Source organism: Megascapheus bottae, chromosome 4, assembly GCF_031878675.1.
Source record: "Megascapheus bottae isolate mThoBot1 chromosome 4, mThoBot2.hap1, whole genome shotgun sequence".
Classification (NCBI taxonomy): Eukaryota; Metazoa; Chordata; class Mammalia; order Rodentia; family Geomyidae; genus Megascapheus; species Megascapheus bottae.
In genome coordinates this window covers 53,051,633-53,079,130 of record NC_143512.1, presented here as the reverse complement: position 1 = coordinate 53,079,130, position 27,498 = coordinate 53,051,633, and the positions used below count along the sequence as shown (strand labels likewise).

Sequence of the window (27,498 nt, the reverse complement as noted above, 5' to 3'; positions counted from 1 at the left end):
AGTAATGTTTTATGAACTATCTCTATCAAGTAATAAACCATCTAGATTCTATGACTGTCTCTCCAACTGTAAAAATAAATACTTGCTAAATTTTGAAAGTCTGCTCTACTTGTTATACACAATATAGGGAAAAATAGCCCTTAGAAAATGCCCTTAGAGGCAGTTTGTGATAGAAAATATTTCCTTACTGCCAACAGTCATACCTGCAATTTTGAGCAAGCTGTTTAAATGGTTTATACTTTTCTAAAATGGAGATAATATTGGCCAATAGTAATAATGACCAATAATAACATTGTTTTAAATAGCAAATGGAGTCATGTAAATGTAACAGCTTTGAATAAATAACAAGTGCTGTAAAAACTGGTGTGAAATAGTGTTATTGTATTGTGTTCCAATGAGGACGTTAGATGAGAATGGGAATGCTTTTCTGTTGCAAGCCGCCTCCATTTTATGTTCATTAAATTCACCAAGTGAGCTTATTATACAGCATTGTGAGTGAAGTTCCTCGATTGTTTACTTTGGAAATACATGAGGTCAGAATACTATCAGGAATTGGGGAAAGGATGGGAAGGAATAGCTTCCAGGGAGCTCCCAGTGAAAGCCTTAGGGCTATTGAGGTAAAACTTTTCATTGTGGAGCATGTGTGGGCTACATAAGGAGCAAGGGTTTTCTCCCTGACAGTGGTGACCTAAGGAGTAAAAATGGTCAAATGCACAGTAAGCACAACATAAGAGTAAAAATTAAAATAGGAATGTCCCATAGTGTTACCCTTTCCCTCGATTTCCACCATTTTCCCTCCCCCTTATTCTCCCCACAAGTTGTAAAATTCATTTCCAACGTAATGTCTTGTGAGTATTGCTATTGTATTGCTGTTACATTGGTTCACCCTTTGTTCTGTGTCTCACCATTATGTTGTTCCCCTTTCCCTTCCCCAAATCATATAAACATATATACAAGACACAGGGTACCAAAATCAAAAACAGTGACAATGGGGAATAAACCAAAGAAAAAAATGAAAGAAAAAGAAATAACTTCACACAATACATTAAAAAAAACTCTTGTTTCCTTATCTTGGAGTTCATGTCAGTTAGCAACATTTTGTATGGCCATATGTACATAGCTATTGAACTACTGGGATCCTCTGCTACAACTATCCTAGACATATAGTAATGAATGCAAATGAGGGAAACCATGAGCCTATGTTTCTTTGGGTCTGGCTTACTTCACTTAGTATGATTTTTCCAAGTCTTTCCATTTCCTTACAAATGGGGCAATGCTATTCTTTTTGATGGAAGGATAGAATTTCATTGTACATATATATACCACATTTTCTTGATCCATTCATCTACTGAGGGACATCTGGGTTGGTTCCATATCTTAGAAATGGTAAATAATGCTCCAGTGAACATAGTTGTGCTGCTAGCTTTAGTGTGGCTTTGTTTGTGATCATTTGGGTAAATGCCTGGAATGAGATTTCTGAATTATAGGGGAGCTTTATGTTTAGTCTTTTGAGGATACCCTATACTGCTTTCCAGAGTGGTTGAACCAGTTTCATTCCCACCAACAATGTAATAGCATTCTGTTTTGGCCACAGCCTGCCAGCATCTGTTCTTCTTTGTTTTATTGATAATGGCCACTCTAACTGGGGTGAGGTGGAATCTCAATGTAGTTTTGATTTGCATTTCCTTTATAACAAAGTTGTTGAACATTTCTTCATGTGTCTTTTGGCTACTCCTATTTCCTCTATAGTGAAGTATCTTTTTAATTCTTTTGCCCACTTATTAATGAGGTGATTGTTTTTGAGGGTTTGTTATTGGGGTGTTTTTTGAGCTCTAGGTATATTTTTGACATGAAGCTCTTATCTGTTGTATAGCTAGTGAAGATCTTCTCCCAACCTGTGGGATTTCTATTTATCTTACTAGCTATGCCCTGTGCCATTTGGCATGTCATGTAATTTCTCTGAGCTTTAGTTTATGGGTTATGGCTCACTGCATGAAGTAATGAGGAGGACCATGTAAATAATCTTCTAGTACAGAACCTGACTGATAGCAGAGATGTCAAGATGTAACAGTGTCCTGGCAGGAAACCCAATCCATGCCAGATGGTTCATAAAAAGAGACTTCTATAAAGAGACTATGTACAAGAATGTTGACAGGGAAGAAAATGGGTCAGGGAAGTGCCTGCAGACTCACTGTGGGAAACCATTACTACCATCAGAGCTGAAGTGAAAAGAGTATTAGCCATCTTTACTCAGAGAAGAAGCTATGAAGAAGAGGCTCACAGGAGTTGTAGCATGGAAGATTCACTATTCCCAGAGGATTCACTATTCCCAGAGACACAAAGAGTTTTGACCTCTTTTTTATGCCACATGACTTATACCTATTGCCAAACCCCACTGGAAACCACACAGACACAAAGCAATATAGAATGAAGCACAAAATGGATAAGGAAGGATGAAGTATGCAGGAGTTACTACCATCTCTCATACCAGGGTTACCATAGATGTATGTGCACTGACCGGTCCTGGGCTTGAGCTCAGGGCCTGAGCACTGTCCTTGGACTTTTTCTCAAGTGTAGAGCTCTACTACTTGAACCTCAGCACTCTGGCTTTTTTCTATGTATGTGATACCGAGGAATCCAACCCCTGGTCTTAGTGCATGCTAGGCAAGCACTCTACCACTAGGCCAAACTCCCTGACCACTTGTTTTTTTTTTTAAACAAAACTACATGAGTCAGCTTGGAGAGAGCAGCTTGTATTTAGTTAATCTCATTAATGGCCTGTTGCCAAATCTGGTAACTAATTCAAGCTGAACATTGCTCCTCTTTCTTTCCCACCTAAGGATCACTAGTGGTTGTTGTGTATTTGACAAAACATTAAAATATTGTCTGTGTTACAGAGAGAGGGGGGGAGAAAGAGAGAGAGAGAGAGAGAGAGAGAGAGAGAGAGAGAGAGAGAGGAGATGATAGATAGATAGATAGATAGATAGATAGATAGATAGATAGATAGACAGACAGACAGACAGACAGACAGACAGACAGACAGATAGATAGATAGATAGATAGATAGATAGATAGATAGATAGATAGATCTCCCTAAGAGAATACATATGTTTTCCTAAGGACTTTACTGTCATATTGCTAATGAGGAAATTTAGTGCTAAAGATACTAAACACCCCAGAGGACCAAAAATATAAATATAAATATAAATGCTGTGGCTCAAATGGTAGAGTGCTAGCCTAGAGTTGAAGAGCTCAGAGACAACGCTCAGGCCCAGAGTTCAAGCCCCACAGCTAACAAAAACAAAACAAAGCAAAAAGGATAAACTAGAAATGAGCAATCAGCTCACTATACATAATGGCAGCCTTGGCTTCCCAATTACTGTTCTCCCAATCTGCTTGTTTTGGTAATGACCTCTCAGTAAACTGAAGCTTCCATTCATCTTAAAGTATGCTTTTCCCTTCTTTCAGTAGAGGTAGAAAACAGTCTGGTTGTAGAGATTGCTTGATCTGTGGGCATGTAGCCAGGCCTGGCATGAGCAGGAGGAATACATACAGTGAGTTTTCACACAAAAGCAGAGATGATGTGAGTAGATCATGAGCAGCTGTGAACCATTTGGCCAGTTAAAGCTACTGCCATATTTGGATATGAAATAGCTCCCCAAAGGCCCATATGTTAAAGACTTAGTCTCACCCCATGACAGGATTAGAAGATGGTAGAACCTCTCAAAGAGGAGAATCAGTAAAAGGACATTGGACGCATGCCTTTTGTCTCTACTTGAATACTGACTGCTGTAGAATGTGCAGCTCCCTCTATTACATGCTCACATTATGATGTGCTTTCATGCCACTGATCCAGAACGAAATGGGGCCAAATGATTATCGACTGAAGCTCCTAAAATTGTGAGCTAAAATAAACCTTTCCTTCTTATAAGTTGATTTATCTCAGGTTTTGGTACAACACAAAGTTGGCTAACTCAGGTACCATTTAGATCACTAAGAACAAACTACAGGCCTCAAGCAAGCAAGACCTTGGAATTCTTTGGTCAGGTAAACAATCTATCATTGTTTCTCTCCAGGAAAAAATTAGATTTGGAGTTTCGTTTGTACTTTACTGCAGCATTAAATTGACACATTAGATTCTGGTACATAGGTTAAAAGCCTTTATCATTATAGATAATAACTATCACTTGTCAAATATTGGTGTGGTCAAGGACTTTTTAACACTTTTGTTTGAATTATCATACTATATAACTCCAAATTTAAAATTAGTAATTCATAATAAAACTCTTCTTTAGGGAATACTAGCTAACATAAGGAAAAAGAAAAGTAGAATTAGTGTCCCAGTTTCTTCATCAGGAATGTAGTAACCAAGCCAGGCAAAAATCACCGATGAATACTAAAACATCTTAGAAGATTGCTAATACTTGGCTGAGAGTGTGGCCTAGTGGTAGAGTGACTGCCTAACCTGCATGAAAGCCTGGGTTTGATTTCTTGGTACCATATATACAGAAAAAGCCAGAGCGGTGCTGTGGCTTAAGTGGTAGAGCTCTAGCCTTGAGGAAGCCCAAGGACAGTGCCCAGGCCCTGAGTTCAAGCTCCAGAACTGGCAAAAAAAAAAAAGATTGCTAATACTTAGCATGTCAAAGCATCACAGGATCACAGGTTGGCTGCTAATTGCAAAGGAAATAAAAAAATCTATTTCTGAAGAAAAATGTGACTGAAAAATGTATCATCGCTTAATGGAACAAAATTAGCATCATCAGTGGATCCATATATCTATTGTGGTGCATCTGGGTTGTTCCCATATTGTGGATGTTGTGAATAGTGAAGCATGAACATTAATGTGCAGGTCTCTTATCATATCCTGGTTCATAATGTTCAGGGTAGATGCCTAGGAGTGGTATGGTTGGGTGGTGGTAGGGAAGGTCTATCATGAAGAGCACAAAGTATAGGAAGAGTATTCCAAACTAAAAGTTTACACAGGTATCCCCTAAATATAATAAATGGACCTTCAATGGATCTTTATTTAGGAAAACAATCAGATAGAAAGGTGCTACTGGCACAATTAGGGAAATCTGAATGAAAATTACTCATTACTATTGTAGCTTTGGATTAGATTTCATGGTGGTTTGGTTGAACTGTGTTTATAGGTAAGACTGTCTTCTGTGAAATATTTAAATATCAAGACTACAGTTTATATTTAAATAATTTAATAAACACCATCATAGAGATAAATACCCCACGTTTTTAGAAATGGAAACTGATATTCAAATTCATATTAAAACTCAGGTCTTTCTTACTCCAGTGACCCATTCAATATATTTTAGCCCTAGCAATCTATATAAACACAGTCAACATGAAATGACCATTTAAAAGAATATCAAAGGGAGGGAGTGGGGGAGGAAAATGGGGACAAAAACATGAGAAGGGGTAGCAATGTCTATTAAGTAATGCACCTCTATCTGGCAAATATAATGTAACCCTTCTATTAATTACAATAAACATATATTTTTTAAAGAATATCATTTTATTTCTCTCATTTTCTCATGACTTAAACGGGGCAAGGACCTCTTTTTTCAATGATAGTTAGAGAGCTGTGTTTTTTGTTTTTTGGATTGTTTCGGGGGGGGCAGGTAGATGTTCTGCTTTTTTCCTCATAACTTCTATCCCAGGCACTTTCTTTAACAGAAAGTATTTTAAATTTACTCAGTATCGGTGCTTAAGGCTTAAAGTAAGTTCTTGGGGAAAATTCTAGAACCTAAACTAATCTTGAGTTTGAATCATCTCTGGACGGAATATTTGACAGGTAACAGAAAACAATGTAAATGTTGGCATGTGTTAGGAATTGAACTCAGGGTCAAGCTAGGTAAATGCTATACCCCTGAAGTGCACCCTTGCTGCAGGAAGAAACTCTGAAGACAGGTTTAATAGAGGTCAGTGGCATCCACAAATATTATTGGCTGGCTTACATTGCTGATACCTGAATGAAAATGGAGTGAGGGAAAGAATAATTCTTCAACTAGTTGACTTCTTTTATCCAGACATTAGCTAGCTATTTAAGAAAACAGTGATGCCTTTTATCTGTTGTGTATGAAGTGATTAATCATATGACAATGTACTCAATGAGCTTGAAAGTATCTATCATCGATAATGCCAACTCCATGACCTTGAAAACATGCAAAGCTGTCTAGACTCTGCAAGTGTTTGCAAGTTTAGATTTCCTTTCATACCCCATGTTGCTACATAATAGCATACACTTATGGCATTTGGATAAAATTCTCATTTTAAATGTCTCTGTCAATATAACCAGGCATAAGGAACACATTCGTCCTGACAGCAGCCCCACTTCTCCATGTTTGGAGGGAGACCCTTTGTGTGTGCCCTGCACTTAGCCTGTGCTAACAGGAGCCAGATTTTTTTTTTTTTGGAACGTATTTTGTACACAAGGAGGGAAAAAGGCTCACAGTTAGCTGGTTTTATTAGCAATTTTGTTTTATATGGAGAAGGAAATATAATTCAAGGTTTTTAAGCCATTAATTCTATAGACTAGTACTTCTCTCCCACGAGGAAGCATTCATTTTCTCCATCCCTGAAGATAGGTGTTTTTTGTTTTTTAATGTTTAAGCAAATCCCTGCTGTGTTTGTCTCCCTAAGTATAATGAAAACGATGTGCTTCAGTGCCACCTGTGGTGAGTACAAGGCAACCTTGACTGCCTCTCAGCTGCCATGTCAAGAGCAAAGGACAGAGATGATCATATTTCATAGGGCCACAATCCACACTATTTTTCTAAATTGAATTCTTAAGCAAGCTTGAGGGCCGGGCGTGTGAAAAAGAAGGTAGATCAGTGAATCTTAGCTCTGAGTGAGCTTTAAAGAGTCCCTTAATCTCCTTGTGGAACCAAATGCAACTGTCCAGTTTTACAAACAATACCCTGTCATTCTTGACAGAAGTATAACTTACACATCAATGTTTGCTCACCAGGAGTGATGGATATGTTCTTTGTTTTCAAATATGTTTCTCATAATATTTTGCAACATACGTTCTTTTTTACATTCGAATACATTTCCTAGAATTTACAACACAGCAGCAAGCCCTCAGTACAGTTGCAAATGCCTAGCAGTTTAGGGAAACCTGGCACCCCCAGAAGGAATTTGGATATAGATCCCCCAGAGCTTTCCATTCTCTGGAGTAAGTGTCGTTTCTTCTATCTCTTGGAACCTGGAAAAATCTATTTGAAATAAGCAGCAAATCTAGGATGAAAGGTCCCAGGTAGAATTCCAGATCACCTCTACAACTCAAGGCAAGGTCATATTGGCACCAAATAGTGGTGGAATGAGGAATCACAACAATATACAGTTTTTCTCCTTAGTATAATCTGGCAATCTGGTGACCTGGAGCAGGGTGGGCTACATGCACCAGTATGAAATGAGAACCAATGAGAATCGAAGTGTGACAGCATCTGGGGAATCTGGGGCAAGGTGAAAATTAACATCCAGCCAATTGCTGAAGATAAATTCCCTGCAAGGTTTGTGAAAATCTGTAATCCTGATGTTCTTTCTTATTGGTTGACAGCATGGTGTCATCAGTACTCTTAGTATAAATAGTTATACAATTTATTTGTTGCTGGGCGCTGGTGGCTGACACCTACAATCCTAGCAACTTAATAGGCTGAAATAGTATTGCAGATTAAAGCCAGTCTCAGCTTGGAAAGTCCATAGCACTCATCTCTAATTAACCAACAAAGCCAGAAATGGAGCTGTGGCTCAAGTGGTAGAGTGCCTGGTTTATAAGGAACAGCATCCAGGCTTTGGATTTAAGTGCTAGTATTAGCACACACACACACACACACACACACACACACACACACACACACACACATTGAAATGAATGTGTTGATCCTAAAAAGGGTGTCTTCTGGTTTCTGGCTGTGCATCAATCTTCTGGAGATATAATAAGACCTGCAGGTCTTTGGACCATCTTTGCTTTGTTTGCATAACTGCAGTAGTGCAATATCACAACTTGTGATACTGAAACAACTCTGTCAGCAACCAGCAAAAACTGGTTGAAACTATGGCAAATTTGCTTACTCCATAGCTAAATCCTGAAAAGTTTAATGGCCTCTGAGCTTTTAATTTCTAGCTATTCCTTTCGTAATAACTTATCTTGGCACCATAACAGCAAAACAATTGTGGAACTACATTGTTTCTATTCTCCAAGAAGCCAGCATCCAATCTGGGGTTATATGGCACTATGAATTTGTACCACTGACTACTTTCTGCCTTTTCAGCAAAGCATTAGACAAAATATATTCCTAGGAATTTTCCTATGAAATTTCTGATTTGGGGAAGGGAAGGGGAAAAACAAAATGATAAGACAAAGAACAAACAGTGAACTAGTGTAGTAGCAATAGTCACAAAACAATATGTTGGAAATGAACTTTACAACTTGGGGGGGAGAAAGAGTTAAGAGCAGGGAAAGTGGGATAAAAATGAAATTTCCTGGGTTTGATTCCTCAGTACCACATACATAGAAAAAAAGCAATAAGTGGTGCTGTTGCTCAAGTGGTAGAGCTCTGGCCTTGAGAAAAGTCCAAGGACAGTGCTCAGGCCCTGAGTTCAAGCCCCATGACTGGCAATAAATAAATTAATTAATTAATATTACTTAAAATTCAGAAGATAAGACATAAAAAATTATATCTAGAAGTATGTAAAACAGTTTGGTTTTAAACTAAACCTATCTAACATTTGCCAATATTCAGAAATTCCTTTCAATCTCAACATTATGAAATACAAAGGTTCTTGTTCCTATTATTTGCAGTTGAACCTTATTTGCAGTTGAACCTTACTAGTATTCCTTACTAATGGGCCAGGATAGAGTTGAGAGCGCTAAAGGATGACGAATATATCCTCTGCCAGGTTTCTTTATTGCTTTTACTTCTGAGAAAATGCATTTGTGGCAGTGGTGGTATGTTCACTTTCCCAAAGGACCAGAAAATCATGCAGAAACCTCACATGAAGAGCTGTTTGGAAGAAATTCAGGTCATGTTGACGTAAAAATGATGGTGACTATCCTGGTGCATCTTAGAAATTTTGCAGTGACTCTTAGAACTATACAATTGACAAATTCATCCCATCTGCTGCTGAAATTATGTAGCCTGAAAAATATTTTCTCATTTTCTGGGGTGGGCTAGGAATCTCACAAAAGGACTATTCTAGAAGAGTACAGAAGTAATTAGGTGCCTATAAGGATAAGTAAGGAATTCATATAGGCTTAGATCAGAATGAAGTATGAATTGCTGTAACAAGAAGTTCGTAAAATATAAGGCTAAATAGTGCAAAAGATTATTCCCTGCTTTTTTTAATAGCATGACTAGACAAAGCTAGGAAAGTTACTCAGGGATACAACTTCCTTCCAATTTGTTACAGTAGTCTTTGCAAGAATATTAATCTCATCTGCTTGGTGGAAAGAGTTTCTTGGCCTTGGCGCTGTTTATGCAAGATGGGGCATATGAGGCAGTTAAGAACAAATCATTTTCCTTTTAGATGAACAAGACAAAAGTATCTTTCATTCTACAATAATTTCATTGATTAGACATTAGGCATATACCCATATCTAACTATGTGGAGCCTTGACATGAAGTGTTTAGCTGGGTCATGGGAGTAGGAAGAAAGAGTGGAAAAGGAGACTGATTGAACATGATGAATAGTTGTCTATTGTCTGACTTGCAATTCTTCATATTCAATCTTTTTTAATTTAATTTTATTGTCGAGGTGATATGCAGAGGAGTACAGTTGCATAATAAGGTAATGAGTACATTTCTTGTTGAACATTGTTACCCCTCCATTTTTCTCACACTTTCACTTCCCCCTAACTCTCTTCCCCATCAAGTTGTAAATAACAATCGTTATTGCATTGGTTCACCTTTTGTCCTTTGTCTCATCCCTTTGTTGTTCTCCTTCCCTTCCCCAAATCAGATAAACATATATGCAAGACCCACAATGCCAAAATCAAATACAGTGACAATAGGGAATAAAACAAAAATAAAAGGAAGAAAAGAAAAAAATAACTTCACACAGTACATTAAAAACAGCAAGAATAAAGAAAACCCTCTTCTTCCCACATCTTGGAGTTCATTTCAATTAGCATCATCTTATATGGTCATATGTACATAACTATCAAGCTATTGGGATCCCCTGCTACGGCTATCCTAGACATGTACTAATGATTGCAAAAGAGGGAAAACATGGAGCCTATGTTTCTTTGGGTCTGGCTTACTTCACTTAATATGAATTTTTTTCCAAGTCTTTCCATTTCCTTACAAATGGGGTGAGTTGATCTTTCTGATAGAAGCTTAGAATTCCATTGTGCGTGTGTGTGTATATATATATGTATATATATCCAAATATACATTTTCTCAATCCATTTATCTACTGAGGGGCATCTGGGTTCCATATCTTAACTGTGGTAAATAATGCAAACCTTCTAGGTGCCTGGATTGGAAGAATTAACATCATGAAAACGCTAATACTGCCAACAGCTATCTACAAATTCAATTCAATACCAATCAATATTCCAACATCATCCTTTAATGAAATAGAAGAAGCAACCCAAAATTTAATATGGAATAATAAAAGACCCTGAATAGTGAAAACAATCCTTAGCAGGAAGAACAGTGTTATAGTAAGTTGTTTTTTTTTTTTTAAAAAAAAAAAGCTTGGCACTGGCACAAGATCAGACCTGAGGACCAATGGAATAGAACTGAAGACCAAGAAATGAACTCGCAGACCTAAGCTAAGGCCACATAATGTTTGATAAGGAAGCCAAAAATATAAGATGAAGGAAAGACAGCATCTAGCGGGGTGTGTTGGCTCATATCTGTATCCTAGCTACTTATGAGGCTGAGATCTGAGGATCAAGGTTTAAAGCCAGCCCGGGCACAAAAGGACCGGAGACCCTTATTTCCAGTTAACCTATAGAAAACAGGAACTGGAGCTTGGCTCAAGGGTGGTAGCCTTGAGTTGAAGAGCGCAGGGACAATGCCCAGGCCTAGTTCAAGCCCCATGACCCACAAAAAAATAAAAAATAACAATGATTGTGACCATCTTCGTCAGTCTTTTTACTTTTTAATGATCATTGTGCTTCTGCAAGTTATCCAAGACAGTGTTAGTATAATTGCCTGTGCTGTCCTAGGTAGGGTGATTGATTGTGCCATCAGACTGGAAACCATAAATCTTCCATAGAAGATAACAGAGATCAGGCAATACACCTCAAACATTGAGTTTTGAAACAATTCAGTCTGCTGTCTGGGCTTCTTAAAGGATATTAAATTCCAGTAAACCATAAGGACCTAAAGTTACTTGTTCTTTCACTAACTGTGGTTATCCAGAATTTCTGAGTAGAAATTCTTAGTAACATGTCTTGAGATAGCCAGCCCTTTTACTTTTCATTTCTGGAATCTCTAGATAAAAGAAAAGGCAAAAAATAGAAAAGAAAGAAAAAAAAAGAAAAGGCTATCTATAGTCATTTTTCTTGTTTTTCTGTGCTTTTTGTGCCAGGAACCCTGTGGATTTTAATCAGATTTTTTAACAAAATGCTTCTCTCCTGTGTGATTTGCATTCTTGCCTCCTCTTTCTGAACTTGCATACTCTAGGAATTAGTAATAGTTCAATTGGATGTCCAAGTCCACAGGCAAATTCCCAACCAGGGAAGTAGTATGTGCAAGCTACCACCAATGAAATCAAATCATATGTTCACAGTTGCTTTTTTTTTGCACTCAAAGGAATTTTTTTTTGTTTAGCACCATTGCTAAGACATCTTTTGCACTTTATTTGAAATAATGGATGTTTAGGAAAGATGTTAAGGAAGCACTGGTTTGCCTTGAAAACTGCAGGAGAAAAAAATATCACTGTAATGTTCGTGTGTGTGTGGATGTGAATATTTGTGGCTGTTCTATTGTGTACACCCATGCATGTGTTTTCACATAGCAATAAATGCTTTCTTCAGAGCAATCCTTATAACTCATTTTAATTTTCCTTCTTGAACATTTGTAATATATGCTATAGCTGCTTCACCAAAAATGAAAAAGCTAAAATAAATGTTATCACTTTGGGTGCTAATAAATCCCTAGTAATAATATCTTGTTTGGCCATTACCCTAGTTTTTATTCAACAATATTCATTGATTAACAGTGAATGTCTCATATTTTATATATTAGATACTGCCACAAAAAAAGTCAAATTGAGAAGAAACAACTTTCTATTTATCTGAAGGTTTTTGTTTTTATTTTTGTTTCTGTTTTTGTGGGTCATGGGTCTTGAACTCTGGGCCTGGGCGCTGTCCCTGAGTTCTTCAGCTCAAGGCTACTGCCCTACCCCTTGAGCCACAGTCCCACTTCCTGATTTTTAATGATTAATTGGAGATAAGAGTCTCTGGGTCTTTAGTGCTCAGGCTGGCTTTGAACCTTGATCCTCAGATCTCCTCCTGAGTAGCTAAGATTACAGGTGTGAGCCACCATGCCCGGCTTTATCTGAGTTTTAAGTGATATAGATACCTAGAGTCAGAACTAGAATATTCTTTTTTTGCCAATCATACTCATTCACTCAGTCATTTACTAATTAAATATTGGAGAACTATTAAATACTTTGTAAGATACAAAAGAATCTGATACTTTTTCCCTATTTTTTCCATTTTCTTAATTTTTATTGTCAGGATCAATATATGGAGGTGTTACAGTTACATTTGTCAGGTAGTGGGTATATTACTTCTCACACATTGATACCCCTTCTCATGTGATGATGCCCTTACCCAACCCCTCCCAATCATCTTGCTTTCCCCTTCCCTTTCCTATTTCAAATAAACAAATAAACATATATACAATATACCAGGTAACAAAGCCAGATACAGTAACAACATGAGATTAACTCTAGGGGAAAAAAAGAGAAAAGAAGTAACTGCACATAGTACATTGAGAACAACAATCACAAAGATAAAGCTCTTGTTTCCATATCCTAGAAGTCCTTTCATTTAGTCTCATCCTACATGACCTTATGTACTTGGTTTAGACCTATTATAATCCTCTGCTAGGAGAGTCCTCGATGTGTACTAATTATTACAAATGAGGGAAACCATGAAGCCTATGTTCTTTTGGGTCTAGCTTACTTCGCTTAATAGGATATTTCCAAGTCTTTCCATTCCTTTATGAATGGGGCAATGTCACTCTTTCTGATGGCAGCATAACTTTCTCCCTATTTTTAAAAATCAAACTCCATAGTCATTGTTCAAAGCTAGGCCAGACAAGAAAGTCTGTGAGAATTTTATCTCCAATTAACCACTGGAAAACCAGAAGTGGAGCTGTGGCTTAACGTGGTAGAGTGCTAGCTTTGAGCAAAGAAAAAAGCTCAAGACAGTGCCCAGGCCCTGAGTTCAAGCCCCACAACTGACCAAAAATATTATTATTACATTTAAATTAGTTAAACTTACTACACTTATATTTTTCATTTAAAATTAACGATCAAATGAGCATTACAGAGAGAAAGAATTATAAGAAGCAAGAAAATGGCAAATATCACTTGAACAAGACAGAACAGGGGGTAAAAATACAGAGTTTAAGTACGCAGTCGAGGAAAAGTAAATATTCTAGGCAGAAGATGTATCCCAGAAGCATCCCAGTTAATGGTGAGGCTTGTTTGGAAACCATAAATATCATAGCGAAGGGAGGAGTAACAATAAATACCACTAGGAAGGAATAGTGAGGATTGATGACCATAGGCTGAGGAAGATGTGACTTGGTGTGAAGCTCACCACCCCAAAACTGGCTCCTCTGCAGGACTGTGGAACGAAGTTTGGCCATGAGTACATGAACACTGAGCATGGGAGAGCCTACATAAAAGGCCATATATGGCCAGAGACATAACTTTTTCAGTTTAATTTTAAAACGATAAGGTTTAGAGTCCTAATAAATAAATTATCTAGCACTTTTATTTTCCCCTTACTTCTTTAGATATCATGAATGTAGGTCTTTATGTCCAACAAATGTTGTAATGGAAGGAATGAGAAAGGGAGTATTTAATCCTCTAGATCAAATATTTGCATACAAGTGATGAGTGCCAAATCTGAAATTAAACTCCCTGGATTAGTACTCTACCCCTCAGCTTATTGTCTATATAATTTGGGGCAAAATGCTTAAACTCTGAACCTCATTTCATGCAATAGTAAAATAAAGGCACCATTAATCTCATATTACTATTTTCAGTGAGATTAGACATAAAAATTTTGTAGAAAAGCTTATAACACAATGAAGTACTCAGTAAATATTAGCAATTGAGATTATTAAGAGGAAAAGAAAGAGCCAAGCGACCAAACAGCCAGTTTTAAGGTAGAAAGAATTTAAGTGGAAATCTGTTTATATCAGATATAGTGATTAAATGATATTTTAAAATATCTGAAAACCACAGAAAGGAAATTCAAACCTTTAATACTGTTCTACCTAGTTGTAGACATATGTACCGCCAAAATCCAGGACCAACATTTTATTGTTTGCTGTTTGATATTAAAAGCAAGAATAACATTCTCCCTCCAAGATCAAATCTTTTATCATTTTGTTAATGGAGCCATATCTACTTACTGTTTTGTGTTCCTTTAAAGCAACCTAAGTATGTTTTCTGGTTTTACTTGAATCACTCAATCTCTACCCTATAGTCCTAAGATATATCTCATTGGATACATGGTCATTTGAGAAAAATAAAAGCTAGCTGGGCCATTAGCTTAGACTCATAGTCTGTTACTTGGGAGACTGAAGTAGCAGGATCCGTTGAGCCTAGGAATTCAAGGGTAGCTTTGGTAATAAATTCAGATCCTGTCAAGAAAGAGGAAGAGGAGAGAGATAGGAAAACAGACATAAAGACAGACATATAGACAAACAGACACAGCTCTCTCTAGACAAAGAGAAATTCCTTGTTGGAACCTCATTTCTCAATCATGGCTCTGTTGAAATTTGGGACCAAATAATTTGGGATAGATTTCATCCTGTATTTTGAAAGATATTTTCTAGCATTTTTGGCCTCTGTTTATTACATGCCAGTATCCCTTCGATGCACAAGTGTGACAATCAAAGCTGCCTCCAAGCCATGCCACTTACCACCAAGAAAAAAAAAAAAAAAACAGGCCCTAGGAAAAACCACTGTGTCTGAATCATTGATAGAAACCTGTTGCTTATGTTTTTTCAGAAGATTGTGGCAGGCTCTTTCTGACCATTGGCAATATGTCTCTCCCTAGGGCAGTAATATTAGAAGATCTCTCTTAGGACAGTTTATGAAGTGTTGATATATGTTGTCAGAGATAAGAATACTGAAGGTTCCAAGCTGTGTCTAAAAACTTATGTCAATGGAACAAAATACCATATTCTAAATGGTTTAATAAATAGAATTTATATCTCTCTGTATGTAGTCTGAGATGATCAAGATCAAAGTGCCTCCAGATTTCATTTCTCTTCCTGGCTTGCAGACAGGCATCTTCCTGTATTTGCAAATGGTGGGACGAAAGAGACAGAAATCTCCACTGCTCTCCTTAGTAGACCTCAACTCACATGCTTAATAGAAATCTACTGATCTCCTCCAGGCCTCACTCCCACATACTATAGCAATGAGAATTAGGATTTTTATGACTGTGGGAATATAAGATTCAGTCCATAGCACAGTGGATATGCTTCAGTAAAACATGACTAAATGACAGAAAAATAATATTATCTATACAACGAAATGAACAATAGTGACTATAGAAAAGCACCTACTCTGTTAAAGAAAATTAATTTGCTCCAAATTCTATAAATATAAAGTATGCTAAGATATTTAAAATTATTTTTGCTGGTTTTGGACAAAACCAAGAGCCATGATACAGTATATATATAACACTAGTGCACAGAGGAGTGCTTCACACAGAATAAGTACTCTTTTTTCTCTTTTCCAAGGAGAAAACCAAGTACTTGAAGATGATATTAAAGACAAAAATAAATAAATATATGTCTCAGGAAATAAAGTAACATATCCAATAAAATTACTGAAGTATTACACACACACACACACACACACACACACACACACACACATTATTGTTTAGGTTAATCTGGTAAATAAACTTACAGGGCATATATTCTTTTTTTTTCTGTTGGTCAGGGCCTGGGCGCTATCCCTGAGCTCTTTTGCTTAAGGCTAGCACTTCACCATTTTTAGCCACAGCACCTCTTCCAGTTTTCTGCGGTTAATTGAAGATCAGAGTCCTCTGGGGATTTTTCAGCCCAAGCTGGGGCTTTGATCTGTAGGTCTGAGCATTCTGTGTAGCTAGGTTTATGGGCCTGAGCCACTGGCACCAGGCTTATATGCTGTCGGGTAGAAAGATAAAGTTTCCCAAGACTTCTTTCCAATTCTAGTTTCTTTGACTTATAATGCAATTAAGTAATTTATAATAAGATAGATGATACAAATAGTTTAAAGAGAGGCGCTGATGTTCACTTTGTAGTTAGTTGATACAGCCTTAAACCTAACCATCTGAAAAAGCTTTGTGTTGATTACATCGTTACACAGAAGATCGTCTTATTTGTTCCCTAGAAGATGCTTCTATTTGGACTGTAATGATATAAATAAACATGTCTAGCCTAACACCAGAGAAAGACATGGCTTCCCCCAGTATTATCAACATAATTGTCTCCCCTGTTCTCTTAGCATTTCACCAATGAGATTCAGAAATTTTCCATCTGCACAGCAAACATCTCAGTAACCCTAATTCCATGTGCCAAATATGGTTGTCATGGCGCTTTTCTTCCTTTTATGCACTATCTTTAATATGAGAATGTTGTCAGCTTCTCTAGCCACAGAAAGACTACTGTTAGGAATGACAGCAGGAGCCCAGCAAAGTCCAATTATTTGACATACCCAGGGAACATATATTCAGTATGTGTATAAATAGAATAGTAAAAGACATAAATACCCTGTTTTAAGTTGACATATTTGCTCTTGATCAAAATTTGTTTCTTCTCAAGTAACAATAGAAGGACATCCCTGCAGAACCATGGCTGTTTCTGTAAAGCTCCTTTTGGCTTCAACATAGCATTGAAGAATTTGTGCCTGAAGACTCCTTAGAAGCAGACATTTGATGAAAGAAAAATAGGTTTCTGGTTTTGAGAGCTCTTTTATTTCCCAGGAAAATAAAATAATAATGTAAATACAAACTAGAAAGTGAGAAAAATATTACCTTGAATCAGAGTATATTTCAAAGTTAGCAACTGGTAGGAAAATAACAATGTGAGGAAAAAAATTCACTTCATAGTTGTCCCTAACTGAACATTAAATTTGAATGTGAATGAAGATAGTTACCCAAATCCATATGGTGAATACCTAATTCCCAGTATGATTTGTGGCTTTAGTGCCTTTTGAAGGTAATTAGGTTCCAATGAGATTATATGAATAGACTCCCTACCACTGTGAGGTTCTTGTCCTAATTAGGAGAAATAAAAGAGAGGCAGAGGGGCTGGGAGTTTGGTCTACTGGTAGAGTACTTGCCTAGCATGCACAAAGACCCGGGTTCGATTCCTCCGTACCCCACATACATAGCAAAAAGCCGGAAGTGGTGCTGAGGCTGAAGTGATAGAGTGCTAGCCTTGAGAGAGTCCAAGGACAGTACTCAGGCCCTGAGCTCAAGCCCAGGACTGGCAAAAAAAAAAAAGAGGCAGAGACAGAGAGATCTAGGCCATGTGAGGATCCACGAAGGGCCTACCTGTGCAAACTAAGAACCATCACCCAGAGCTGAACCTCTAGGTGCTTTGATTTTAAACTTCACAGATTCCAAACTGAGAATAATCAGTTCTTGCTGTTTAAGCTCTTGATCTATAATATTTTGTTAGAATAATCTAAGCTGTCGAAGACATGCTTAATAATAATTTTCATGTTTAAAATGGATCTAGATCTTGTTTAGCTAAATAGTAGTATACTAATTGCAAATTATGAGGGGAGAACTTCTAGTTTATACCTACTGTATTGTTTATTGATCTTCCATTTTAAATGGGCTGTGACAGTTGAAGCCCCATCATAGTTTTGAGCAAAAAGTAATTAACATTTTTGTGATATACATGGAGTCCACAAACTACAGCTACTTAATTAAACCTGGGATGTAAGAGCATCTTCATCTTCTAAGAAAGCCAGCAGGAACCTCAGCAAGGAGAAACATTCAGCTTTTCCCCTCCTCCCATTGCTAGTGCCTCCTATTGGAAACAGCTGGAAATGCAGTCTAGCAGGGCTAGGTCTTGCCATACATATACAGTATAGCACAGGAATTCAAGAAACAAACTCAAGAGCAAATAGATTGATATGCAAAAAATACTAGGAAGAAAGCTGAGCATTTCTATTGGTCCTTTCCTCTCTTCCTCTTTCCGTCTTTCTTTCTCCCTCATCCTTATTTTCCTCCCCCACTGTCTTTCCTTAGAAATACCTCTAGGTTTGGGAGGAGGGTTTTGCTTTGTTTTAATTTGAAGTCTGATCATTACTGGATAACATGATTCATTCGAGAAACATGGTAATACTGCACAATACTCTGAAGTAAGAGAAGGGCATATATATCAAGAATGGGAGCCACTGTTACATAAGTAAGGTAATACATACATTTCTTTTTGAACAGTGTTATCCCCTCCCTCATTTTTTCCCACTCCCCTCCAAATTTTAAAGTTCCTTTCCAACAGTGCCTAGTGAGTATCATTGTTTCATTGTTTCACACTTTATACTCATTACCTTACTTATATAACTGTAACCCCTCTATATATTACCTTTATAATAAATTTTTTTAAAAAATAAAAGAATGGGGCCGGGAGTTTGGCCTAGTGGTTAAAGTGCTTGCCTAGCATGCACGAAGACCTGGGTTCGATTCCTTGGTACCACATATATAGAAAAAGCCGGAAGTGGTGCTGAGGCTCAAGTGGTAGAGCTCTAGCCTTGAGAAAGTCCAAGGACAATGCTCAGGCCCTGAGCTCAAGCCCAGGACTGGCAAAAATAAAATAAAATAAATAAATAAATAAAAGAATGGATGCTGATAACTGCAAATATACATGTTCTATTTTACTCGATACATTTCTCATATCACTTGTCATTTTCTTGCTTACTTATTTTGATAGTGGATTTCTTCAATTTCCCCCATAAAAACAGCCCTGTCGATGGCCTTGTCTTTACCCAAAGCATACAGTGTGAATATGATCTTTCTAATCATGTTCAGATTAAAGCTGACCCGTACTTTGAGTATTGGAGCTGCACCTGAGGTTCAATGACCGCTTCTATCTGTGTGATAAAGTGTTGTAGCCAAACTGCTATGATTTCTGTGAGCAGCCTTCAGCAGGACCTACTGCAGGTTGCATTATTAGATATGAGAGCACAAGGGCTGAATATCAATTGCTCTCTACAGCCAAGGGCAAATGGCAACTGTCAGGCTTGGCCTTTTCATATTTTTTGCTTTCCTGGGGCTAGAGTTCTCAGCAAGGACAAAATCTCTTTGCCCTGTTAATTGGAAAACCACTGTCATTTTAAAGGTTATCTGTGCGCATCTGTATGTGGTGGGAGAGAGACAGAAGAGAGAATTATTCTATTGATGATCAATAAAAATGTGATTTTAAAAATATTTCTTAGAAAAATTACAAAGGCAGGTGTCCTCTGGACAGAGAGTAGATGGCTCTGGCCTTTCAAATTCGTCTTATCAGAAGAATCCAACACCTGGGAAAGGGACAGTAGTCTCTAGTTAAATACATTACTGGCCATAAAGTTATTCTTGCCTTACCTCCTGGCCTTTCATGAGTGAAGTTTGTTCCTGGATGTGTTATTTCTTGGTTGCTTCTGGACTATCTCTGATTGGTAAAGAACCCTTACATGTCTTTGGAGAAAGCTGGGAAGCAGTGGAAGTCAGCCGGAAAGCACAGAAGTGATTGGGCCTGGTTAACAGAGAGGGATCACCAGTAACATACCCTCTACCTCATTCTGTATTTATAATCCAAAGGTGTTGGTTTCTTTTTGTTTTTTTCTCAAGGTAGGTTTTAACATTTTTGTTAACCTTAAGCCTCACCAAACTGAAACCACCCGTAGTGGGTGGAAATCAGAATGTGTGGAAAAAGTCAGTCCATCTTGTAGTAATTATTTTAGAACATGGTGGCAAACAAGGGTCTATTATTCTCCATGAGAAGAGGATGGGCTTGTAGGAAGTGACTTACATACCTACACTAAGAGAAAAGGAAAAGATAGAGGAATTTGATTTCCTTACAGCTCACCAGACTTCAATTATTTTATTCTATGTAGAATTCAGATATTTATGTACACACTTTTATAAAATACCAAAACTTATTTCGTCATCCCATCTTTTTTGAAACCCTGCTTTTGTACATAATCAGATACTGAAATGATGGCAATTATTCTTTCCTTCTATCTATTGTGAGATTATCATACTAAGGATGTTTGGGGGTACTTTTGTTTTAGTTAAATGTCAGGTAAATGATGGGTATTTTAGTAGCTATTTTCTGGTACTGGTAAGGTCTGAGGGAACTGCAATTTACTGAGTAACCATGGTGACCGCCTTATGGTTTCTGATTCCATTAATCTTGTGGAGATGAACAGTAAATCTCAAGGGATCTTTTGCTGTGATTCAGAAATAAATCATCTTTTCACACATACATTATTTGTTGACAGCTACTCTCTTTAAATGTGTAAGAAGGAATTATACTCCCTCTAATTAGTTGATTGGAAATTCATTCTCCAAGTAAGAAATGTTACAAGACACAGCCAAAAACAAAAAGAAAGAAGAAAGTAATTACATAAAGATGCTGAATAAAAGAGAGACTTACTCAGCAAACACATACCATAGTCCTTGTAAATATACCAGAAGATATTTACTCGCTATTAAAAATGTACTTCTGGGCCGGGAGTTTGGCCTAGTGGTAGAGTGCTTGCCTAGCACACACAAGGACCCGGGTTTGATTCCTTGGTACCACATGCATAGAAAAAAGCTGGAAGTGGTGCTGAGGCTCAAGTGGTAGAGCTCTAACCTTGAGAAAGTCCAAGGAGCGTGCTCAGGCCCTGAACTAAAGCCCAGGACTGGCAAGAAACAAAAAAAAAATGTACTTCTGTCAGGACAGTTGGTATCAGCTAGTGGTAGAACAGGTTCTTGGTATGCACAAGGCCCTGACTTCCATCCTACCATCCATTACCCACTGAAAAAATAATTATCTACAACCTTAGCTTGGAGATAGAACCTGAAAACAAATTTACAACTTTTTAATTCAAAAAATCCAATTGTCATTTAGATTATTTTATAGATATTTTAAAAGATGAGTTGAATTGTATTTGAGAAATGAAACAGCTGTTTCCTCAAGCTAGGATTAATAATGTGTTCTATTCATGAGGAAATGTGTGCAAATTCAAAAAATGTAGTCTGGTCCATTCTAAAACATATTTGTCCTACAACAGGAGTAAGTAAATAATATACCAGCCTCATTTTAATAGAAGTGAAGATAGTAACATGTGATATTATAGCTTTCTCTGAAACTGGCTGAATACATTGTTATGCTCCTAGATTGGAAGGAATGAGAATCAGATTATTTTCAGGATCATTCTGCTAAGCTAAATCCATAGTACAATGTAGATTAAACCTGCATATAGTCATATATCTTCTTCTACATCTTCTTTCCTGGCTTAAGGGAATTACCTGAATTCCTGTTTCAATCAAAGTCTTCATAAGAAGAGAAATACTAAGTATATATGAATCTAAGATGCACAGTTTTCCCTCTTGTATTATCAATATTGTTTTATCAGTAATAGCTTACTGTCCTCACTATGCAGAAATACCAAACATTGCAATGTTTGGCCAGGGGAAGGAAAACTAGCTTTTATTATGGGTACCTCAATTGGAAGATACAATAGTAGATATATGAGCAGAAAGGTTTCAAGTATGCAAAAATGAATATGAAATTGATATTTTAAGTGATGGATTACTGATAAGAATATCCATTGTATAGAAATGACTATACCTACTTATTTTCTTGGAAAGAATAAGGTAGCACTGTATGAGACTCACAAGTTGAGAAAGTATACTAAGTATATTATTGAAAAAGACATAAAGTAAGCATCATGAAATAACCAAAGAAACTAAACTGAAAAAAAATCAATAAATTCTTCAAAATACATGAGGGAACTTTTAAGGCACCCAAAAGCTGAAGTGACTAATAAGTATGTTGAACAGTAGTATTATGACAGAGTTTTCTTTGCTCTTTTGTTTCATTCTTGATCATTGTAAGGTGTTAACCTTATCACTTACAGCATCTGACTACCAGCTCTTGCTGTGTCCAAACCTTCCCTCCTCTGCTGATGGAGAATAGCCTGGGGAAGTCCAAAGCAAAAGGGGCCAAAGCCATATAGAGAACACTTACAACCCCGTTATTAGTCATAAATCAGCCAACTCTGATGGCAAATGCCATCACCTCAACATAAATGCCCCAATTCCTATTCCATTGAAAAGGAAACTAGTCTCCAGTGGGTCTTTAAGGTTTCAATATAATGATGTTTTGTAAATCTATGGTAATTTTAGGGAATGTCTATTTTGTGTTATTTGTCCTTGTTTATCTAGTCCATGGATGCATGCCAAATCCCACTGCTGCCAAACGAACATATCAAGTTTTAGAATTAGAAAGCTTTTATCTCTCACTATATAATAAAACATGCTGTGCCTCTAGGATATCCAGGTGGAATTGAGATTATATTCATCTCACTTGGAAACTTTGTTCAGGGGGATTCTGAGATAAAACCTTTCTTCTCAGGAGGGTGAAAGAGTGAGCATATCTCATTGAAAGCTCTCCTGCTACAGTTGAAAGAGATTTGCCTTTCACTCTGTCTTCCAGTGGAGAGCAGCTCATCTTTATTTTCTACTGAATAGTCCTGAAGGACTTGTCAATTGTTAGGAAAATCATCTCCAGGCTCTTCTTTTTTGACACTTTACAAATCTATTCCTTCGCACTTTAATCATTTGTTTAGCTTTCCAACATCCTAGCATCTCTCTCCTCGACACCCACGAAGCATGTCTCTCCCATCTCTCCTGAGACTGTTATTCTCAAAGAATAGAAGGAAAGATTAAAGAGCATGACTTCCTCTCTAGATGGTAATGCCTTACAATCTTACTTCTCACACTCTCAGTCTGGAAGTACTAATGTATTTAAAAGCACAGGCCAGAGAAGCATAGATATGGTTCCGCTTTACTAGCAGTATGATCTTGGATGAATTTCTCTGTGCCTCATTTTCCTTAACTGTGAAGAGGGAACAAGTATGGTCCCCTTGAGTTATTCTAAGGATTGTATTAGTGTGACACAATGAATTATTCTAAGAATTGGTTCACTGTGACACACACAGGGTGACACCCATAAAACACTTAGAACAATATCTACAAATGGTAAGTATTATGTCAGTTTCAAAAGTAAAAGTTGGGGCCTGGAGTTTGGCCTAGTGGTAGAGTGCTTGCCTAACATGCATGAAGACCCAGGTTCAAGTCCTCTGTACCACTTACACAGAAAGAGCCAGAAGTGATGCTGTGGCTCAAGTGGTAGAGCTCTAGCCTTGAGAAAGTCCAAGGGCAAAAAAAAAAGTAAAAGTTGGCTATTTGTGTAATGGTCCATACTAGAAGCTAAATTCTAAATTCCAGATGCCCTGTTTTTAATAACTTCAAATATCAGCCCATCCTATTTTTCATATTAGTTATTTAAGGATTTTTTCTGTTAAAAGATATAAGATGAATGCTAGTTTCTAGGGTTCCTTTTTCATTATCCCAGAGTCCTAAACCCAAATTTCTTATGTTATTATGGAAAGAGAAAGTAATTTTTTGTTTTCATTTGCAAGTAGATCTTGTAAATGAAATAAAGATCTAGAAATAGACTGTCTGTAAATTGGGTAAGTAACCATTTAAGTTTGCTAAGAAGTGGAAGATTTCTTAAGACATGAAACAAAAACTCAAAGCACTTTTTGCAAATCAAGGTGATTAGCCGATGTAGCACTGTAGTTATAATGAGTAAGGTATTATGTTCTCATAATACTGAAGGTATTATGAGAACAAAGAAGAGAAGGAAAATAGTACTAGCCTCACCCAACACAAAATAATTCTTTAAAGAACACCATTTGCCTTTTTTCTTAAAGCTGGGGATTGAACCCAGTGCTTTGCATATGCCAAGCATATACTAAACTATACATCAGCACGTTGTTCTAATTTCTGACTTATAATCCTTTCTGAGAATCTAAAGGGTAGAAATGTACTGAACTAATTAATTCTAAATGTCAGGCATCCGGACTTCACTTTTTGCTGTTATCATCATTCATAGGGTATATTGGTGTTCTGTTTTCCTCTGATAATTTTGTGCTTGGTATTTTCCTTTTAGGTCAACACAAATCAAAACATACTCTTGGGATAATGCCCAGGTTATCCTGGTTGGGAACAAATGTGACATGGAAGATGAGCGGGTCATCTCAACTGAAAGAGGCCAGCATTTAGGAGAACAACTTGGTAAGAAACGAACGAGGAACTGTCTCATAATTATTTGTAACACTGAACAAAGTCCCAGCTCTGGGAAATGTGTGTGTGTGTGTGTGTGTGTGTGTGTGTGTGTGTGTGTGTGTGTGTTTGTATACACTGAAAACCAGCACCGCTCCCTAAGTGGTCAATGCATTTCTTTTCATTTCCTGTGTTATCAAGAATTCAAGCAGGATCTCAGAGGTAGAAATTGTGCACTAAGGTTTGATCTTAGGACAAGGTATCCAAATCCTTATTCTAGAAGAAGCTCAGGTTTGCTTTTCTCACTGTTTCTTTTTTTTTCCATGCACATTTTGCACAAGATAAGCACTGTATTGTATGGTTATTTTGATCCCAGGTTCCTGTTGGAAAAGGTAATGGCACAGAACAGGTTCAATCTTAGATTCTTCCAATGTCATTGATGGGCTATGTTACTATGACAAATATTTGGAAGGTTCAATTTCCTTATCTCCTTATTCATACCCTATATCTGCTTAACCAAGCCTACGTTGGCAACATAAAATGAGGTCATGTAGGATAAATTTAGAAATACCAAGGCATTCCAAGCAAAAAACATTGTATCTAAAAAGAAAAAGGCTGAAGTGAGTAGGGGAAAGTTTCAAGTGTAAAGAAGGGATTGGTGACAGGTAAACCCAAGACATTTTTTTCTTCCATACATTTTTATTGTGATTAATAGAAGGGTTACATTATATTCACCAGATAGAGGGTGCATTACTTCACATACATTGATACCCTTTCTCATGTCTTCGTCCCCATTTCCCTCCCCCACCCCCACCCCTCATCTTGATTTCCCTCCTTCCCTATCTTATTTTAAATAACCAAATATCATATATCCAATATATCAGAAAACGAGGTGAAATACTATAACAATATGAGATAACCAAGGGACAGCAAAAGAGATGAGAGATTACAGTACATTAAGGACAACAATCACTCATTGAGTCTGGCTTACATCACTTAATATGATTTTTTCTAAGTCATTCCATTTCCTTACAAATGGGGTGATGTCATTCTTTCTGACAGCTGCGTAGAATTCCACTCTGTATAAATACATCTTGTTGATCCACTCATCAACTGAAGGGCATCTGGGTTGGTTCCATATCTTTGCTATGGTAAATAGTGCTGCAATGAACAAAGTTGTGCAAGTGGATTTAGTATGTCCTTTTTTCTGGACGATTGGGTAAATGCCAAGTAATAGAATTGCTGGGTCATAGGGGAGCTCTATGTTTAGTCTTTTGGGGAACTGCCATACTGCTTTCCATAGTGGTTGAATGAGTTTGCATTCCCACCAACAGTGTGGTAGTGATCCCTCCTGGCCACATCCCCTCCAGCATTTGTTGTTATTAGTTTTCTTGATCATGGTCATTCTAACCAGAGTGAGGTGGAATCTTAGAGTTGTTTTGATTTGCATTTCTTTTATGACCAGAGATGTTGAGTATTTCTTCATGTGTCTATAGGCCATTTTTGTTTCTTCTTCAGAGAAGACTCTCTTTAAGTCTTTGGCCCATCTTTTAATGGGATGGTTGTTTCTTTGGAGATTAGTTTGGGACTGATTCAATATTTTGAGCTGTTGATATATTTTAGATATGAGGCCTTTGTCTGTTGTATGGTTGGTGAAGATCTTCTCCCACTCTGTAGGCTTTCTAGTTAGTTTGTTAGTGATGTCTTTTGCCATACAGAACCTCTGCATTTTAATGCAGTCCCACTTATCCAGACTTTCTCTGATTTGTTGTGTTTCTTGGTCCTTATTTCGACCTGTGCCAAAGAGACCTAGTATATCTCCTATTCTTTCTTGTAAAGTTTTCAGTGTATTTGCTTTTACCTCAAGGTCTTTAATCCATTAATCTGAGACATTTTTATGCAACATCTATTAAATAACCCTCTATTGTGTCAGAATCATGAAAATTGTGATCCTTAATCTCTGGAGTTAAGTCTATGACAATGAAATCTGGAGACAAGAAATACATACAAGAAAGCAGAAGCCATATGACAATACTAACAACAAACTAGTTGATTGAGGTCTTGATCTGGAGGTCCACGAGGGCAGGCAGACTGAGGGAGAGAGAAAATACTGCCAGGAGGGGTTATTCTTAGGGAAGGGGGTAGGAAGACGGTAAGGAGCAATGTGGAGAAGATGGCTGCAGAGGTAAAAATGTACCATATCCCTTTGAAGAAGTGAGGGGTAGAGGGAAATGGAAATGAGATGAGATTAAATGGAAGATGGAGCTTAAAAGATCTCAAAAGGACCATAAAATGTAATAACTACAGGGACCGGGAGCATAGCCTAGTGGTATAGTGCTTGCCTAGCTTGCAGGAAGCCCTGCATTCATTTCCTCAGTACCACATACTCAGAAAAAGCCAAAAGTGGAGTTGTGGCTCCAGTGGTAAAGCACTAGCCTTGAGCAAAAAGTGTCCAGGGACAGTGCCCAGGCCCTGAGTTCAAGCCCTGTGTCTGGCAAAAAAAAATGTAATAAGTACAAAGAGGAGAAGAGGGATTAGAATAAAGGATATAGTAGAACATAAACAGTAAAAGGACTAAATTTATTTTTAAAAACTGAGTAGCAAAGTTAGCAATAATGTGCAATTATGCAAGTGAGTTGATTTGGGAAACAATCATAATACTAACGATTAGAGAGTTGGAATTCCTTTTTTTGTTTGTTTGGACATATTTTTTCTCAGAACAGAGAACGTGTAGAATAATTCTTAACAGACAAGAGTCCAAAGTTTCAGTCTTTTGGGCCAGGATCTGCTGTTAGATATTCATTCAACTACCAGAAGTTTCACAAAACTAGAGACAAGAGTTACTCTACTCTCCTTCTCTCTTTGTTCTTCCTCTGCTGTGCAATGATTTTCTCAATTTCAAAGTTTGATTCTAGTCATGAGAGCACCAGGAAAGAGGTCATCTGGATTTTGTT

The 27,498-nt window shown here is 37.3% G+C and overlaps 1 protein-coding gene across 3 annotated transcripts in view; it reads left to right on the top strand.

The window, feature by feature from the left end:
* Window positions 1–27,498, top strand: part of Rab3c (RAB3C, member RAS oncogene family) — a 185,498-nt gene that overhangs the window by 145,833 nt on the left and 12,167 nt on the right. For all 3 annotated transcript variants that reach the window (XM_090331916.1, XM_090331915.1, XM_090331917.1), the window contains exon 4: window positions 24,432–24,556. In XM_090331916.1, coding sequence (XP_090188042.1) covers window positions 24,432–24,556 — 125 coding nt within the window. The remainder of the gene's footprint in view (window positions 1–24,431; window positions 24,557–27,498) is intronic.